The sequence below is a fragment of the Megascapheus bottae genome, chromosome 21 (assembly GCF_031878675.1).
Source record: "Megascapheus bottae isolate mThoBot1 chromosome 21, mThoBot2.hap1, whole genome shotgun sequence".
NCBI classification, from domain to species: Eukaryota; Metazoa; Chordata; class Mammalia; order Rodentia; family Geomyidae; genus Megascapheus; species Megascapheus bottae.
In genome coordinates, this window is record NC_143529.1 from 34,885,530 (window position 1) to 34,903,580 (window position 18,051).

At 53.4% G+C, this 18,051-nt stretch overlaps 1 protein-coding gene across 1 annotated transcript; it reads left to right on the forward strand.

Moving 5' to 3' along the window:
• The first annotated feature begins 13,397 nt into the window (after positions 1-13,397).
• Positions 13,398-17,123, forward strand: Snorc (secondary ossification center associated regulator of chondrocyte maturation). The gene is made up of 4 exons (XM_090354418.1): positions 13,398-13,460; positions 13,778-13,914; positions 16,751-16,933; positions 17,014-17,123. The coding sequence occupies exons 2-4, from the start codon at positions 13,842-13,844 to the stop codon at positions 17,121-17,123; spliced, it is 366 nt and encodes a 121-aa protein (XP_090210544.1). The 5' UTR covers positions 13,398-13,460; positions 13,778-13,841.
• Positions 17,124-18,051: the final 928 nt, after the last annotated feature.

Here is an 18,051-nt window from a genome sequence, read left to right on the forward strand (position 1 = left end):
TGTCACTCTGCAACAAATCACAGAATCGATCATCTCAGGCTTTTTCTTCTAGCCCTTTGTGTCCAAGATTCTTTTACCCGTTTTGTTGGTGAGGATCTCAGGCTGTACATAGTGGACCAGACCCTGTGTCTCAGGGGTGGCAGTTGGGATTGCTCCCCAACAAGGCTGATGTTGGCAGCACGTAGTCACTGTGCCGTGATGTCATCTACTGTCTCCAGAAAGTGTGTTGGGATCTGCTGATAGCAGCTTACTTTCCCTTGTCACCTTTTTTTTTTTTTCCTTCTGTTTTGTTTTCTTCTTCTTTTCTCCCCCTGTAAGGGCAGGTCTAACTGGTGCAATCATGAAGAGAGTTAATGGTTCACAGACCTTGGCCAGCAACACAGTGTCCCATGGACTGTGTCAGCAGAGACAGTCAGAGCTCTCCATCTGGTTGTATTGCCACCTTTAACTTCGGGATTGCATCAAAGAGGCCCCGAGTGGGGTGGGGTGTGGGGTGGATTGGTTTGATGGTGCACAGCCCTCGCCTGCTCTTTGTGAACACCCTTTCGGAGAAAGGACTCATGTTTTCTTCATTAGATAGTGACTTCCAAGCAAGCTGACTTCTCCCCGGGCATACTCCAACCTTATTGGACAAAAGAAACCCTATGGCCTGGGAGAGAGACTTACTCTTAATTTTTCTTTCTTACAAAAACTGATTTTTTTTCCCATAAATATTTTTACTTCAGAGGACTAGGACCAGTTTGTTTTGGGCCCTTCTGTGAAAATTTGTCTCGTTTAAGAGACAGCTAGGATCTTTACCATATGTATGAATTTGTATAATTTCATTTTTGGATAGGGATAAACTTTTGCTTCTGATAAAAGCCCGGAATTTCATCTGGTTGCTCAGAGCATTGCGTGTGTGTCTTGCTATGCCCCCAAAAGGTTTTGTTTAAAGATTCTTGGATGGTAAGTTGCCTGCCTTTTCTGGAGGAAAAAAAGAAAAAAAAATGACTAAACCTGGCCATCTCTAAGACCTTCGTCCATGGAAAGCAGTCTGCTGCTCTGCCAGAGGCTGTGGCGGGGCACTGGGTGAGAGCAGCAGCGCTGCTTCTGCTCACAGCCCCTGCCTCCCTGTCACATCACCTAGAAATGTGCTTGAGCTCTATTTATAAACACTCTTCCCGCCCCACCAGTCTCCGGCCAGCCACGGTGGAGCTGCGGCCGGCTCTGCCGTGTGAGAGGAGCTGTGGGGCCGGCTCACAGGCAAGGCGCTTTTCCGTGCCATCACCGGTGCCTAGCCAGGCTGGAGTGGCTCTGAGAGCAGTTTGGTCTGGGAGGATTCTATTTGGGTTCTATTTTTATTGTTTTGGGTCACCACTCTCCTCATCCCCTCTTGCCTCCCTCCCTCTAAACATGTACAATAATAACTAGGCAGAGACTGCTCAAACTTGTATATAGTTTTTGGATCAAATAGCATGAGGAGATGGGAACCATTACAATTTGGGACTCCTACTCTCCTTTGCTTTGTAAATTCAAAAGTGGGGGGTGGGAGGAGGGATAGTTAAAATGTTTACAAAACTTTAAGCTCCCTCGGACTTTTGCCAGTGTGGAGGAAAATAAAGAACTTAAGTAAACATGTAGTTGTGTTCTCTGAGCGCACCTCTTGTGTTCGCCTTCATGGAGGCAGAGTTTTACACTAAACTCTTCCTCTTGGTACCATGAAACAGCTCCAAACACCGCAGGCTCCCAAGATCTAGAGGAGGCCCCGGCTCTCGGCTGGGGTAGGGCACACTGGCTGGGTCTGTGTTTGAGGTGGAGGTCAAGGTAAACATGGGGAAGCTGGATGAATGACGCTCCGGCCTCACACTAGAGTGTGCCCAGAGCCAGCCCACCTCTTCTAAATACGACTCTGCTGTTTGTTCACCCGAAGTTAAAATAAATTTAAAAAATGTTTGTGGAGCGGGCCATTTTAGTCATGGAAGATTCCATTTGCTTAACTAGGAGAGCAATTTCTTGAAGAGAAGAATTTGTTCTTTGGAAAGCCTGTCTTTCCTTAATTTGCCCTTCCATATTCTTCTTTGTCCACTTTTCTCCCAGGGACCACCAAACTTGCTTCCTTGCCCCTGAGGGGTTTTCTTTCGGGGAAGGGTGACTGTGGTGGGGCCAGGGATCAGGCCCGAGGCCTCATGCATGGCCGTGAAGTGGGACTTGAACGCTGGGCTCCAGCCTCGCCCTTTCCGAGGCTTGTTTGGAGCTGGTACTAGGGAATGAAGGTAAGGCCGGGAGTCTGCAAGGCAGGTGGCAGCGCTCTATAACTTTAACTGTGCCTCTAGGACCTTCAATTTTTGTTAATTTTGAGATCCAGTCTCACCTCACACCTGGGCCAGCCTGGGCTACAGCTGAGGTTGACAGTCACGTGCCACTGTGCCAGCCACTGTGGTGCCCTGTAGCTGGAATAAAGTCTCTTCGTGACTGCAGGGCATTGGTTCTAAAACCAATAACAAATACAGAATCTGTTGGTGCTCAACTCACGAATGGTCATTTGTGTGCTCTATTTCTATAATCTGTACCACCTCATACAGACTTTATAGAGTCCTTTAGTACCTACTGTGCAGCATAGGTGCTCTGTAAGGAAGTCATCACAAAAGCTCTACAGCAGTACGTATACAATATTTTTCTCAAACATGGGTTGAAGATACAGAACTTGCCAGGAGGTGACAAGTGAGGCTTGGCTCGAGGGTAGGGTGGTAGCCTTGAGCTGAAGAGCTCAGGGACAGCACCCAGGCTGAGTTCAAGCCCCATGACCGCTCCCCCACCCCCCACACAAATAGATGCACAACTTATAGGTACTGGGACCGTTTTGTACGTTCTTATTTACCTGGCCTCAGTGCTCTCCCTTTTTTGCTCAGAGCTAGTACTCTACCACTTGAGCCACAGCTCCACTTCTGACTTTTTGACAGTAAATTAGAGATTAAAAGGTCAGGGATTTTTCCTGCCCCAATTGGCTTTCAGACATGAACCTCTGGTCTGTGGCTCTCGGTTTTTCAATTTTCTTCCTGCACTGTGGCTTGAACTCAGGGCCAGGGTGTTTCCCCGTAACTTTTTTGCTCAAATCTAACTGAGGCTTTACTTCTTGAGCAACAGATCCAAAAGCTCTGACTCTTTGGTGGTTGATTGGAGAAAAAAGACTCACGGACATTCTTGTCCTGAGTGACTCTGCACTGGTGCCTGGCACCAGGTTAAAAAACATCTCCAGGCCTGGGCACCGATGGCTCACACCTGTAATCCTAACTACTCAGAAGGCTGAGATCTGAGAATCATGATTTAAAGCAAGCTGGGGTGCCAGAGTCCATGAGACTATCTCCAATTAACCATCAGAAAACCAGAAGTGGTGCTATGGCTCAAGTGGTAGAGTTGAGCCAAAGACCTCAGGGACAGCACCCAGGCCCAAAGTCCGACAACTGACCCCCCCCTAAAAAAAATGTCCAGTTTAATTTTAAAGATGTTTCCCAAGGTAGGTGGTCTGGACACTGTTGCTGCTACATAATATAATTGCCTCTACACTGACTTACAGAGACTTCCTTGTGTTTGTAATGCCCTGCTTTGGAGAGGGCTTCCGCAGTGGCTCTTCACAGAGCCTCTTGTGGTTGTGGTCTTAGGTGAGCTGGGCTTACTTGCTTAAAGGGGAGCTCTCGTGTGGCCAGTGGTTGATGTTGGCTGCGGGCGGCCTAGCATCTTGCTAGCATAGCCTTTTCTTCCCTGCCACGAGGTTCAGCCACGGTGCTGCTCGCGTGCCTCCCCTCTTATGGAAGGGTGTCAGGGTCACGCTGCATGAGACCCTGTGATACAGGAAATACTATGACAGCCACTGTGCAGGAAAATCTGCAGGAAAATGAGTTGATTGATTTGTTGGATCAAGGAGTTAGCATTGACTGAGTTTAAGGCTATCTTGTTTTGTGGTTATTTCAGATTCCAGGATAAATCATGGTGCTCCTAGCTTTATTTTAAAGTTTTTAGGGAAGCCATTTTATTTATACACTTACAAATGTATAAATTTATTTATACACATACACTCCACACTATTTCAAAATTGGCGTGACAAAATTTGAGATAGAGTTGAAGGTGTAAAAGCCAGGCGCGGTGGCTCACGCCTATAATCTTAGCTACTCAGGAGGCTGAGATCTGAGGATCAAGATTCAAAGCCAGCCTGGGCACAAAAGGACCTGAGACTCTCATTTCCAGTTAACCTCTAGAAAATGGGAAGTGGGGCTTGGCTCAAGGGTAGGGCAGTAGCCTTGAGCTGAAGAGCTCAGGGACAGTGACCAGGCAGAGTTCAAGCTCCATGACCCACCACCAAAAAAAAGTTAAGGTGTAAGAAGTCCATGGGTGAATCTAAGGGGACAGAATGGTCCTTAGAAGCGACCACATTTCTATTTGCTGCGTTCCTGGCGCAAAGGGCTTCGTTGAAGGAGTACCTCACCTGTGTTGTGGGCTGTTGTGTCCAAAGACTTCCTACAGGGAAGCAGAGCCTGCAAGAAGAGTCTGCCAAGTGAAGTAATGATTATAGCTCGCCTTTGTGGCTGAGCTCCTTCCCCAGAGTTGCTCTGTCCCCTGAAAGCTGCTGTCCTGGAGGTGGAACTCAGCAATGTGGTGTCCTGACTCGGCTCCCTCCCCACCCGCCAGTTGTGACTGTCAGCGCCTCCACTTGCCTTCTGCTTTGAATTCCTTAGGGGGAGGCAAATGCAGCTGAAAGCAGTTGCTGGCTCCATGTTGAGTGTGTTGTATATAACAGACATCAAGCAACAGTGACCTGGGATTGATTTCTCGGGAGGAGGTGGAGGTCTCACCAAGTCCAGGTCTCAGATCTGAGTCCTCCCTGTGTACCACGCTGGCTAGAGTTTCCATTCTCAAGGCGAAAGGTGGCTGCTTGAGGACAGATGTTTGTGTCCTGTACAGGGCATGAGGAAGGGGTGGCACTCCTCTCTGCTTGGCTCCTTTTAGGGAGCTGATGAAACTAGGCTTAGTTGGAGAAGAAAGGGGAGCTTTTCCATTCCATAAGGGCTCAAATGTCATGATGGGGGGGTGTTAGGGGAATTCGTTTTAGGAGATTCTAAGTACCCACTGGCCACCAATGGGGAGCTTCCCTTTCTGCAGCCCACTGGCCTGTCAGGGAAAGGGGCATGCACAGCGGGGGACCTGAGTTCAAATGATGGGCCTTGTATTGGGGCAGAGTAATTTTGCTGGATTTTCAGAGTTTAGTTTCAGTGGGCCCTGAAGCATCCAGAGCTTGTCATTAAACAGACCACCTTAGCTAATCAAAGGAAATATTTTTTTAAAGAATGGGAACTGCATGCAGTCCTCATGCCTGTAATGCTAGCTACTCAGGAGGCTGAGATCTGAGGATCATGGTTCAAAGCCAGCCCAGGCACTGCAAAGCCGTGAGACTATTATCTCCAATTAATCATTAGAAAATGGGAAGTAGGGCTGTGGCTCTGGCTGTGGCTGTGGTAGGGTGGTAGCCTTGAGCTGAAGAACTCAGGGACAGTGCCCAGGCCAGAGTTCAAACTCCATGACCCACCCCCCCCCAAAAAAAAAAAACGGGGAAAGGAAAGCCAGGGGGGATATAAGCCACTGGCACTGTGGCCCGTGGTGGCATGCCCTGTGGCTATGATGCCCAGCGTGCGGTGCCCAGAAGACTAAATTGCATCATAGATGATGATAAATGTCTAGGTAAAAAGGACCAGGACATGTACAGCTGCACAGTCCTGTGGCTGTAGTGATGATGAGGTTGGGATGTGGATTTGAACTCTTCTCTCAGTCCAATCTCTGCAGTCCTGGCTCATGGCAGGGTGACCCAGAACTCCACTCCTGAGATGCCTGTCTCATGTCATTGCTTGTCATCTTCAATTAATTTCTCCCGAAATTCAGTTTTCAATGAAACAATTCAAACATACAGAGTAGACTTTAATCAACTCCCTAATATGATGAACTTTATTAGGTATTGACATTTTTTTTTTTTGGCCTCTCCCGGGCTTGAGCTCAGGGCCTGAGCACTGTCATTGGACTTTCTCAAGGCTAGAGCTCTACCACTTGAGCCTCAGCACCATTTCTGGCTTTTTTTTCTATGTATGTGGTGCCGAGGAATTGAACCCGGGTCTTCGTGCATGCTAGGCAAGCACTTTAACCACTAGGCCAAACTCCCCGCCTCCAGGTATTGACATTTTCATATAATTATTATAAAGGTGTTGTACAGAGGGTTTACTATTTCATAAATCATGTAATGACTGATTTTTTTGGCAGGGGGTTCATGGGGCTTGAACTCTGGGCCTGGGCGCTATCCCTGAGCTCTTCAGCTCAAGGCTACTGCCCTACCCCTGGAGCCACAGTGACACTTCCTTTCCTGATGGTTAATTGGAGATAAGAGTCTCATGGATTTTTAGTGCTGGGGCTGGCTTTGAACCATGATCCTCAGATCTCAGCCTCCTGAATAGCTAGTGTGTGAGCCACCACACCCAGCTGTATTTCTTTTTTGAACAGTGTCACCACGTTGCTTTCCCTTGGGATATTGATATTTTCTTTTCTCTCTCTCTGTGTCTCTCTCTTTCTCTGTCTGTCTGTCTGTCTGACTGTCTCTCTCTCTCTCTCTCTCTCTCTCTCTCTCTCTCTCTCTCTCTCTCTCTCTCTCTCTCTCTCCCCCCCCCCCCTCTCTTTCTTTTTCCATCCTTGGGGCTTGAACTCAGGGCCTGGGCTCTGGGCTCTGGGCTCTACCACTGGAAACACAACACTACTTCTGGCTTTTTCTGCTTATGCGGTACCAAGGAATTGAACCCAGGGCTTTGTGCATGCTAGGCAAGCACTCTATCACTAGGCCACACTCCCAGCCTGCTCCTTTTTCTTCATCCCACTTTTACTCATCAGAGTATTTTAAAGACAAAACCTAGATACCAGGTCATAAACATTTTTGTGTGCATGGTAAACGCAGAGAATTCATGCAAGGAAACTGTGAAACTGGGACATTGACAGAAAATCTAATTCTGAATTTAGGAATGCATATATTTGTGATCCTTTAAGTTAGGCAGTATTTATTTCCTGTAAATTTGGGCTCTTTGCTGTCCACAGAAAGACTTGCCTGCTGGCGCCATGGCTTCCCGCTGCTATCTGGCACTGGCCAGGTCACAGATGTGGTTTGTGTCCATTGTCATGCCCAAACTGATCGCTGTCGCTGCCACTGCCCGGTGCCAGGCTGTAATGAGGGGCTGAGAAGTAGTGATGTGGGGTGGGCTACTTTTTGAACATAGCTTCAGATTTAGGGACAAGCCATGGAAAGAGCACAGAGGGCTTGGCTTCACCTTGCCTATGTGCATTGCCGACGCTCTAGATGGGCGGTGTGTGGGGGTTGCTGATGATGAAGGACTTTGTGCATTCGGGGCAAGCTCCTCCCGCGCTGTTGTTAATGCCCCACCAGGCTGAGCATCCTGCTGTGTCCTTCCAGGGCTCCCTCCACTAGGTTTCTCTGCATTAACTGTTGCCTGCCTTTCTGGAGGCTGTCTAAATCAAGCCACTGGTTTTCATACCACTGAAGCTTCTTGCATGAGCAGTCATTGGAAACGTGTTTCTCTCTTTGCACACAGCATCTACATTCCATGAGCCATCAACTGACATGCCCTGCCTCCTGGCCTCTGTGAACATGGCTACATCACTGTCGTTCCTTACTTTGACACAGATTATAGACTTGTTCTCTGCTTTTCTCAGACATGGGGTTAGCAACTTCAACAACTCTGACTCGTTCACTGTAGGCAGGGTACTGAGGACCCAAAATCTGGGCACTAGCTATGTTCATCACCCCCCAATCACTGTTTCTCCACTGTCTCCATAGACAGACGTGTGTGCACACAGCTATAGACAGAAGCATACAGCTATCGGGGCTGGAGTTTGGCCTAGTGGTAGAGTGCTTGCCTAGCATGCACAAAGACTTGGGTTTGAGTCCTCAGTACCACATACATAGAAAAAAGCCGAAGTGGTGCTGAGGCTCAAGTGGTAGAGCTCTAGCCTTGAGAAAGTCCAAGGACAGTGTTCAGACCCCGAGCCCAAGGCCAGGACTGGCAAAAAGAAAAAAAAGAAGTATACAGCTATGTGTTCTAGGATTCCTGCTATCTCCAAATACACTGCACCAGGGCTCATTGCATTCCCTGCTCCCACAGATAACACCTGCCTCCCAGAGTCCTTGGTGTGGTCCTTAACCCTTAAACGACATGGCTGTGAACTACATGGGTCTTCTTTGAGCAGGATTTAGGGGCAGTTGACACAGAAGGGGAAAAAAAAAGCCAGGTAGTCTAGAGATAAGTACTGTGGGAAAAATAAAGAGGAATGAATGAATAAAATACCTGTGTCTACAGGACTCTGCACATGCGTGTCAATCCTGAAATTCTACTTGGTCTACGTGCAGCTGTCCGTGAGCGTTCTTCTCAAAGCTCGTTAGTGCTCTACAACTTGCATTACGACTCCACTGCTTTGTTTTCGCTGGTTGATTGGAGATAAGGAGTTTCATGAACTTTCCTGCTTGGCCTGGCTTCAAACCTCAGTCTCAGCCTCCAGAGTAGCTAGGATGACAGGCCTGAGCCACCACACTTAGGACTGCAGGATTTTCAGAGCCACCTCCCACCCTGAGGAAAGGTGAGGGGCCCACTGAAGATACAATCTATCCCCACACCCACGGGAGCAGTTCAGCATTATGGCTTGTATATCCCACGCAGAGGGAATGGCTCAAGTGGTACAGGCCTGGTCCACAAGTACAAGGTCCTGAGTTCAAATCCCACAATGATGAAATGATTTTGCAGTATGATCTTACAGTATTCATTTCCAGGCAATAGTCTGTTGTTAGTAATTATGTTCTGGGGAGCTTTAAAAGGGCTGGGGCCTCTGACCCCTATAATTCTTCAAGTTCTGGGAGATACTGAAGTAGCTTCCTAACTGCCAGCCCATATACCACTCTAGTAGAGATGGAGGAATTCAAAGACCAAGTAGCAAAGTGCCTGGGGCCTTGTGGGCTTCTAAGCTCCTTTAGACTTCTCTGATACTTGTACAATGATGAAAATGCAAAACGGCGGAATTCTCAGAATATATTTCTGTTGGTGAATGAAGGCTTGTTATTGTCTCAGCCATTGTAAAAACTATCAATTTGTAATCCAGAACTTTGTCCAGTCTGAGAGTGCATTTTCCCTCTCCATATGGTTAAAATGATCATTGGAATATAATTCACTGTCTAGAATTCTTGTGTGTGTTGCTGGGTTAAGAACTGTTCTACCTTGAGAGTTAGAACTCAGGGTTTCATGTCTGCTAAGCAAGTGCTAAGCAGTAAATGCTTGAGCCATGCCCCTAAGCCCATTTTTTGCTGTTAAGATCTAGCTTTCCACGCAGGCATGCACAAGGACTTTTTTTTATTTATGAATGTGGTATACAGCGGGGCTGCAGTTCTGTGGCAGGTAACGCGCACCTTTATCTCCTTACAATGTTGCCCCTTCCTTTGCCTTCTCCCACTTTTCCCCTCTCATTTCCCCCCCACAAGTTGCACAGTTCATGATGCACAGGGTCGAGTGAGTTCTACTGTGCGCTCGTTCACGCTTTGTCCCTCCATTTCCAGCCCCTCACCCTTACGTTGATCCACTGTTTAGGCTTCCTGTAGCAGACGACATGGCAAGCATGCTCAGCCATGTCCGGCTTCCTCATGGAAATAAGAGTCTTGCAGGCTTTTGCTGCCTGGTATGGATGGCCTGGAACAACAAGTCTCCCCGTTTCAGCCTCCTCTGTATCAGGATGGCAGGTGTGTGCTGCGTGGCTCGCAATATTAAGAAATTAAGAAGGAGATCTTGTGAGCTTTTCTGCCTCCCAGGTGGCTAAGGGTACAGGTGAGAGCCCCGGCCCCTGGCTCAGCCCCTTAATTTCAGGTGTCAGGAGTGGGGTGGGGTCCCCCATTCCCCCTGCGAAATCCAGTCCACAAGTCCCAGCATACAGAATTCAAGTGTTGGTGATCCTGCTGAGAGCTAGGCATGGTGCTGGATGGGTTCTAGGAAACACGAGTGAAGCCAAACCACCCATGCCACCCTGAAACTTGAGCCACGCAGCATGGAGACAGGAAAACCAGTATGCCCTTCATCCAGAGGCAGCATTGCGAGGCCTGACAAACATTCTTAGGTCGACTTGTTTTAGATCCTAGAAAATATTTTTAAGCCGTTCACGCTGGCTCCGGCCTATAATCCTAGCTACTCAGGAGGCTGAGATCTGAGAATTGAAGTTCAAAGCCAGCCCGGGCACTAAAGACAGTGAGCCTCTTCTCTCCAATTAACCCCCAGAAAACTGGAAGTGGGGTTGTGGCTCAAGGGGTGGGGTGATAGCCTTGAGCTGAAGAGCTCAGGGACAATGCCCAAGCCCAGAGTTCAAGCCTGACCAATAATAATAATAATAATAATAACAATAATTTTAAAATGCTACTATAATAAATGCACAGGCCAAGACCGTGCATTTGTGGTGTGATAAGTATGGAAACATAATTAGTAAAACCAGCTGAGCAGCGGGGACTCATTCCTGTCATCCTAGCTACTCTGGAGGCTGAGATTTTAGGATCACAGTTTAAAGCCAGCCTGGCGCCAAAGAACCTTGGACTCTTATTTCCAATTAACTTCTAGAAAAGAGAAGTGGGGCTTGGCTCTAGGGTAAGGTGGTAACCGGGGGCTGAAGAGCTCAGGGATAACGCCTAGGCAGAGTTCTAGCCCCATGACACCCCCCCCCCACACACAAAAAGTCCATGAGTCTCTTATCGCCTATGAATCCCCAAACACCAGAGTGGAGGTGTGTTAGTGTGTTTGCCTTGAGCAAGAGAGCTTAGGGACAGCACCCAGGCCCTGAGTACACATTCACACAAAGATACAACCCATAAGTACTAGAACCACCAACTAGAGTGGAAAAGACCAGGTAGACTGCTTGAGCCATGCCTCCAAGCCCACTTTTTGCTGTGAAGATCTAGCTTCCCAAACACAGGTGTGGGTGGAGAGCCGAGAACGCTCAGGCTGCATGCAGATGCAGAGCACAAGCAGTTCCAGGAGAAGGCCCTGGGCAGTGACTGTGGCACAGCATGTGCCCACCCTTGGGCGCCTCAGACCCAGTGCCTACAGATGGCAGTGCCTCGTTTACAATAAGCCAGGCCCAAGATAGAGTCACAGAAGCTGAATTCATACAATCCCCAAACTAGAAACCACCTACGTGGGACAAGGACAGATCAGTGAGGGGGGAGGCACCTGGGGCACTGTCCACTCCCAGAACCCAGCTCCATTCAGCGATGCCAGCCTCTGACCTGCTACAGCCAGCATGCAGAATGTGGAGCCAAAGAAGCCAGGCTGTGAGTTTCCATCTGGATTCCACATTCTCCACGTTCAAAGGGAGACAGAACGGGGCTGGGGTGTGGCGCAAATGGTAGCGTGCTTACCTAGCAAACGCAAAACCGTGGGGTCACCCCCAGTCCTGCAGGCTGTGTGGTGGTAAGGGGGGGTGGTCATTTTTAAGGGGTTTTTACTGGGTGGGGCATGGATCCCGACTAATGCTCTGGAGAGGCTTTTTATTTGGGAGGAGCTTACCTAAGCCTATATGATAGAAAGTTCATGAATTTATAAAGAAGATTTGTAGGGTTTGGATATGAAGTGTCCCCCCAAAAGGCCTTGTTCAGGGGCCTGGTCCCCAGCGAGGGGCACTTGAGAGAGGAACTGGCTCTTGAGTATCTAACCACATTTATAGCCAAATGAGCCATTAGGAGGGGTTATCACGAGGGAGTGGGTCTGCGGGGACTTGGGGTGGCAGTGCATGGCTTGTCCCTCCCTGCCACTCCCTCCTGCAGCTTCTGATATTCTGGGCTCCTGCCCTCAATCAAGATTGGTTCACTACCACTTGAGCCACGCTTCCATTTCTGACTTTTGCACATAATTTGGAGAAAGGGGCCTCTAGGGTTTGTTGGATTGGTGGAATCACAGTTCCCAGAGCTGAGCCCCTGGGAAGCCAGGAGTGCAGGTCTGACCACACAGGCATTTTCTTACAGCAATAAGAAGCTGACTAACACACTTCGGTGTGTGTATTCACCCTTGAAAACATTAGTGAAGCATGAGGGGAAAACGGGAGGGGGGAGAGGTGACATTGTCCAAAAAAGAAATGTAGTTTTCTGTGTGCGGGAGGGTGGGTCCTGTAGCTCCGGCTCTGGGCTGGGCACTGTCCTTCAGCTCCTTTTTGCTCAACGGTAGCACTCTACCACGTCAGCCACAGGCTGCTTCTGGCTTTTTCTGTGATTATTGGGGATAAGAGTCTCATGGACTTTCCTGCCTGAGCTACCTCCAAACTTTGATCCTCAGATCTCAGCCTCCTGAGTAGCTAGGATTACCAGCGTGAGTTACCGGCACCCAGCCCAAGAAATGTACCCTTTCTCTGACTTATGTAAGTGTAGCCCCTCTGTACATCACCTGTATACTAATACACAATAAAACTTAAAAGATAAAAAGTTAATGAAAATGAGAAGAGATGGTTTCCTAAAAATATGAGTGCTAAGAAGAAATGAAAGTGATGTGACAAAGCTCCAAGCATGCCTGACGAGCTCAAGCAAGAGAGAGAGAGAAGAGAGAGAGAGAAAGTAAGTTCATTCTGCGATAGGTGCATGGAGGCCTGACTGGACAAGCTAAAGCCTGAGTGGAAGTGAGACAGCCGCAGAGGGACTAGTCTGTGGGGGAGAGGATGCATATGCAAAGGCCCTGGGGCACATAGAGTGTGGTACATGGCGGAAACCTGGCCAGGCCAAGCCCTGGGCGATGGAGCACTGATGGAAAAAGCTGCAACTTGCCTTTTTGCCCTAAGAATGGTGGGAGATTGTGAAATGTGAGAAGTAGCAGAGCTTTCTGAGGGATTAGAGGTGGGGAGTGAGAGAAAGAGAACTTTACTGGTGTGGCCAGGATCTCTAGAAAGGGGAGGCTGGGGTGGGCAAGTGTGAGAGGCCCTGAAAGCTGGACATGCTTTGGTCAGCACACTGAGCTGTTCCTTAGCTCCACCCCAGGTTGCCGTCAGCGAGGCCAGGGTGTGGGCAAGGTCTGGGCTGAAGGTGATGGAAGTTCACAGGTGACATCCATACACCAGGACCAAAGTCAGCCTGGGACAGCAGAGGGCAGAGAAGCCATGACATCGGCATTTTCTGGAAAGACCCATGGTGGCTTGAGTGGAGACTTGTTTGAAAGTGCTTCCGTGACGAGCTCTTCTGAGCACTTGCTCCTGGCCCGGCTCAGAGAACCCCATCGTAAAGTGACCTTGGCTGTGGCTGAGTGCCTAGGGCCACGTCTCCTGGGCCACTCAAGAGCCCTGAGCACTGTGGCCAGAATCTCCCACACTCCCTGAGAGAATAATACACGGAGGTCTAGAAACTTCTCATGGTCAATGGCCTAGCAGTAGCTGTGGGAGATGTATGCCCTCACACATACGTGTGTGGATGTGTGTGTGTGTGTGTGTGTGTGTGTGTGTGTGTGTGTGTGTGAGAGAGAGAGAGAGAGAGAGAGAGAGAGAGAGAGAGAGAGAGAGCGCGAGCGCGGTGGGGGGTGGGGGGGAGTAGATTTCCTCTTTCCCTCTCCAAGGGTGCGGCTGCTCCTGGGTTTGGGACAGCAGGTCTGTTGTGTGTGTGAGTGTGTGTGTGTGTGTGTGTGTGTGTGTCTGTGGGGGGCGGGCACAGTGTCCCAGGAGGACAGACTTTGCATTGATGAAAATCCTTCCCTGCTCTTTGCAGCCTCTTGCCCCTGCCCGGAGGCCCAGTCCTCCTGGTCCCGCTGCTTGCTCACCCCACGGCCAGGATGGCGTCCTGCGTGGCCCTGCGCCTGGTGCTGCTGCTCGCCTCCGGGCTCCTGGCCCCCACGATGCTCACAGGTGAGGGGTGCAGGCCCTTGCCTCTGCTCTCCCCGTTTCCAGGGCCAGAAACTGTGGGTGGCTCGATTCCCCAGGCTTGAGTGGGGTGGCCCTCTGAGCATGCGCTGGGAATCTGCAGGGACCGTGGCTTCTGGGGAGGGGGCATCTGAGTTACTTCAGCACTCGAACTCGGAGAGGAAGGAGAATGAGACACAGGGCAGCTGGTCCCGAGGTTCTGGGGCCTGGGTGGTGGCTGCTGGGGTCTGCAGAGGGCTCCTAGCGGGCTCTGGGGCCCCTGCTGGGGGCTCCTGCTCCAGCCAGCGCCCCCACCCGAGCCTGGGAGACCCGATGGAGACCCCGCACGCAGGCTGTGCTCTCAGGAAAGCCATTCGCCATTTCACAGCCACCTCAGGCTTGCTCGCCTTAGCCCCTGGCCCTAGAATGTTCTAGGTCTCTGCAGCCAGTTCTGGGGGGAACTTTGGACCTGGGGTGTGGGGACTGTGGAGAGCAGCTACGCCGCGGGGACATGGGTGGTGGCGGTGGCCGCAGACCTGCTGCCGTCCCTGGCTGCACCCACCGCGTCCACAGGGCGCTGCAGGCCCCGAGTGGTCACATATCAGTCACGTCGAGCGAGGGGGAGGGTGTGCGCTTGTATCCCCAGCCCCTCCAGCGGGCACGGGGGGGGGGGGTCCTCAGGCGCGACCCTCTCGTGGGCAGGCAGGCAGCAGTGCCTTCCACTGGGGAAAGTGGCGGACAGTGAAGAAAGCTCCTCCACCCTGGGTCCTGGGGCTGCAATCCACGCAGGCCCTACCTGTAGACCGATTCCCCCACCGCCCTGGGCCAGCCCTGCGCCCACCATCTCCTGGTGGCTTATGTCCAGACTCTGGCCGACTCTTCCCTCCCACGGCTCTGGTCAGCCCATGCATACACGACACGGGTGGGTGGACTTTGCCCACGCATGTCTAGGGGCAGCCAAGTCCTCACCTGGCCTCCCCTCCCTCTCCCTTCCCCGTGGCCCAGCACAAGTCGGTAGGGATCCGGGGTGAGCCAGCCCACCCAGAGTCTCAGCAGGGGTCAGGCTGCTGTGCTGGCCATTCTGGAAGGTTCTCAGAACCAGCCGTGGATTAGAAGCTCTAAGCAGGTACGGAAAGGTCTGCGAGCCCCCATCTCTTTCCTGGGCTGGGGTCCTGGAGCAGGCAAGAGGGGAAAGAGCAGCCGGGGGCAGGGGCCCGCGCCCAGCCTGCTGCCCTGCCTGGCAGGGCCGGGGGCCGCAGCACGGAGGTGGGGAGCAGGCCAGGGCGGCGGGCGGGCGGCCAGGGCGGGGATGAAAAGGCTCTTCATGTTTACACAAAGGCTGTCTGTGAGCATGGCGCCTGCCTCAGGACCCTGTGGTCAGAGTGAGTGCTGAACAAACTGACTTACCTAACGGCAAGGCGACTGATGGGAGGGGGACATTGGGAGAGAGTGAGGGGGTGCTTGGGCCTGTGGCAGTGCCACCAGGCCCTCACCTGCCCTGCCAGCCTCAGACAGAGCCTGAAGTGCCCATGACGCTAACCATTCTGTCCGCGGGATATGGGTCTCCTCGGGCCATGGTGAAGACTTTGGGGTTGTCTGCTGCCTCCCCATCCCTGTCCTCTCTGCCCTTTACCCTCACCCTCTTCCTGCTGCCATCTGACTGGAGTCACTTCTGCTCCTGGTCCCTGGGGGAAGGGGTGGGGGGAGGGAAGACGGGTCGCAGCCCTCACACTTGGTCATCCTTCTTCTGGAGAAGTTTGGAGACCACAGCAATGCTGGATCCCACTGCAGTGCCTTCTCTGGCCCCTTGGGGGACAGTTCAGCCTGTGGCACACGCTGCAGATGCCACCCAGGCTGGCTAGGCATGGCTCCCAGAAACTCTGGGCACCTCCCTGGACAAATGCCCAGCACTGGAGGTGAGCTCTGGCGGGCATGGTGGCACAGGAAGGTGTTTGCCTGCCCTCTGTCTTGGGTGAAGGGGCACCAATCAGGGGCCTGTGGTGTGCTCATTTTTTAGGACAAGGACTCTGCAAACTCTCAGGCCTGCCAAGGGCTGGGCAAGCCCAGCCCTTGGCATCCCCCCTCCTCTCCTGGTGTGTGTGGGGCAGTCCAATGGGTCTGGAGAGCCTGGAAAGATGCCGCAAGGCCATGATGGACATACTGACCAGGGGTTTTCCTCTGTTCTGGGGAACAGGACAGTCGGTCCTGCCTACAATCTTAGCCTTGGAGAACCCAGGCCAGGGTTGAGTCTGGGGAGCCAGGGCCATGGTAACATTTGTTTTTGTAGTAAAAAGATTTTAAGTAAATAGAAAAGTTACCAAAAACACCCGACCTCTACACCAGCTCCTGTCATCCTAGCTACTGGCAGGAGGCTGAGATCTGAGCCTTGCAGTTCAAAGCCAGCCTAGAAGGGAAGGTCAGGGAGACTCTTATCTCCAGTCATCCAACAACAAAGAAGCGCAGCTGTGGCTCCAGTGGTAGAGTAGAGCAACAACAAAAAAGGCGCCGGGACCAGCATCCAGGCCTTGAGTTCAAGTCCCAGGACCAGCGCAGCACGAAAGCAAACGGCGGGCCCGAGCTCTAGCAGATGCGGAATTTACCATTACCCACATTTGGCCCCAAATGCCAAACGATCTCAAGATCGCACCCATCTCTTCCCCCCTGAGTGTCTCTGAGTGCAGCGCCAGCGAGACTTCCCCGGGCCCCGAGGTCGTCCTTGGTGTCCCCCAACCAGGAGGGACACCTGCGTTTGCCTGGCCCCGTGGGGGCTCCCGAGGGCTGGGGTAATGGCTCAGGCCTGCCTCGGGGAGGGGGGGCTCATCTCCGACCCTTGGTCTTTCAGCGGAGGGTCCGCAGGCGCCGGACCCCACCCTGTGGAGCGAGCCGGCCGATCTGCCGTCGGGAGCCGGCCCCGTGGAGAGCACGAGCCCGGGCCAGGAGCCCGCGGCGCCCGGCCAGCCGACGGCCACCCCGGAGCCAGGCCCGGAGGACAGCACGGCGAGCGAGCCGCTGGACCCGGGCAGCGGTACGGGGCCGGGCGGGCGCCGGGCGGGAGGGCGGCGGCGCGGCGGCCCTGGGTGACTCGGCCTTCTGTCCCCCCCGCAGGCTCGCTGGGGCCCGGCGCCATCGCGGCCGTCGTGATCGCCGCCCTGCTGGCCACCTGCGTGGTGCTGGCGCTCGTGGTGGTGGCGCTGAGAAAGTTTTCCGCTGCTTGAAGCCAATAAAGGAGCCGCGTCCGCCTCGGCGCGACTGGCTGCGCCGCCTGTGTCCGCGTGGTCCGTGCGTGCGCGCGCGTCCGTGCGCGAGGGGGCGGCGGGGGGGTGGGAGCGCGCGGGGGGGGGGGCCGAGCGGGAGGGGGCGGCGGGGGGAGGGCTCGGGAGGGGGGGCGCGGGGGAGGGGGCGCGCGTCCGTGCGCGAGGGGGCGTGGGGGGCGCGCGGGAGAGGGAGGGCGCGCGGGGGAGGTGGGGAGGGGAGCGCGGTGGGGGGGAGGGCGCGCGGGGAGGGACGGCGCGCGGGGGGTTTGGGGGGAGGGCGAGCGGGCAGGGCCCAGACCCGTGCGCCCTCCCCGCGCCTTCCCACGACGTCTTCCAGACCCCCTGGAGGGAGGCAGGGCCGCCGCGGGCCGGGCTGCTGGGGGACCGCGGGCGGCGTCCCCTCCACCCCCATGGCCTCCCCCGCGTGTCCTCCCCCTCCGTGGTCCCCTCGGTGCCCTGGCCCCTCTGCAGCTCGCCGCCCACGGGGAAGGGAAGGGGCCGTGGGTAATTTGGAGAGCTCTGATGGACGCAGGACGCAGGCCCGGAGCTCGGGCCTGGTGTAGGCAGTGGAGAAGGGGCCAGGCGGGGTGGGGACCCTCCGCCCCCACTTTGCTCTTCACTATTCCCGGCAGCGACCTGGGCTTCCTTGGCTGCCTGGGCCCCGGTGGCATCTTTCCCTGCCGGGTAGTGTACGCCCGGATCCGCAGAGGCTCCGGGGCCCCGCCGGGCAGACCCCGCCCGCTGGCGCCCAGCCGCGCTCCAGCCGCGTGTGGAGGGCTGCGAAGGCGAAGCGGGGAAGCTTTACTGGGGCCTGAGCACCCCAGACGGGCTCCCCGCTCCTCCCGGGGCTCCCCTGACCCTCCCCGGGCTCCCCTGCTCCTCCCGGGGC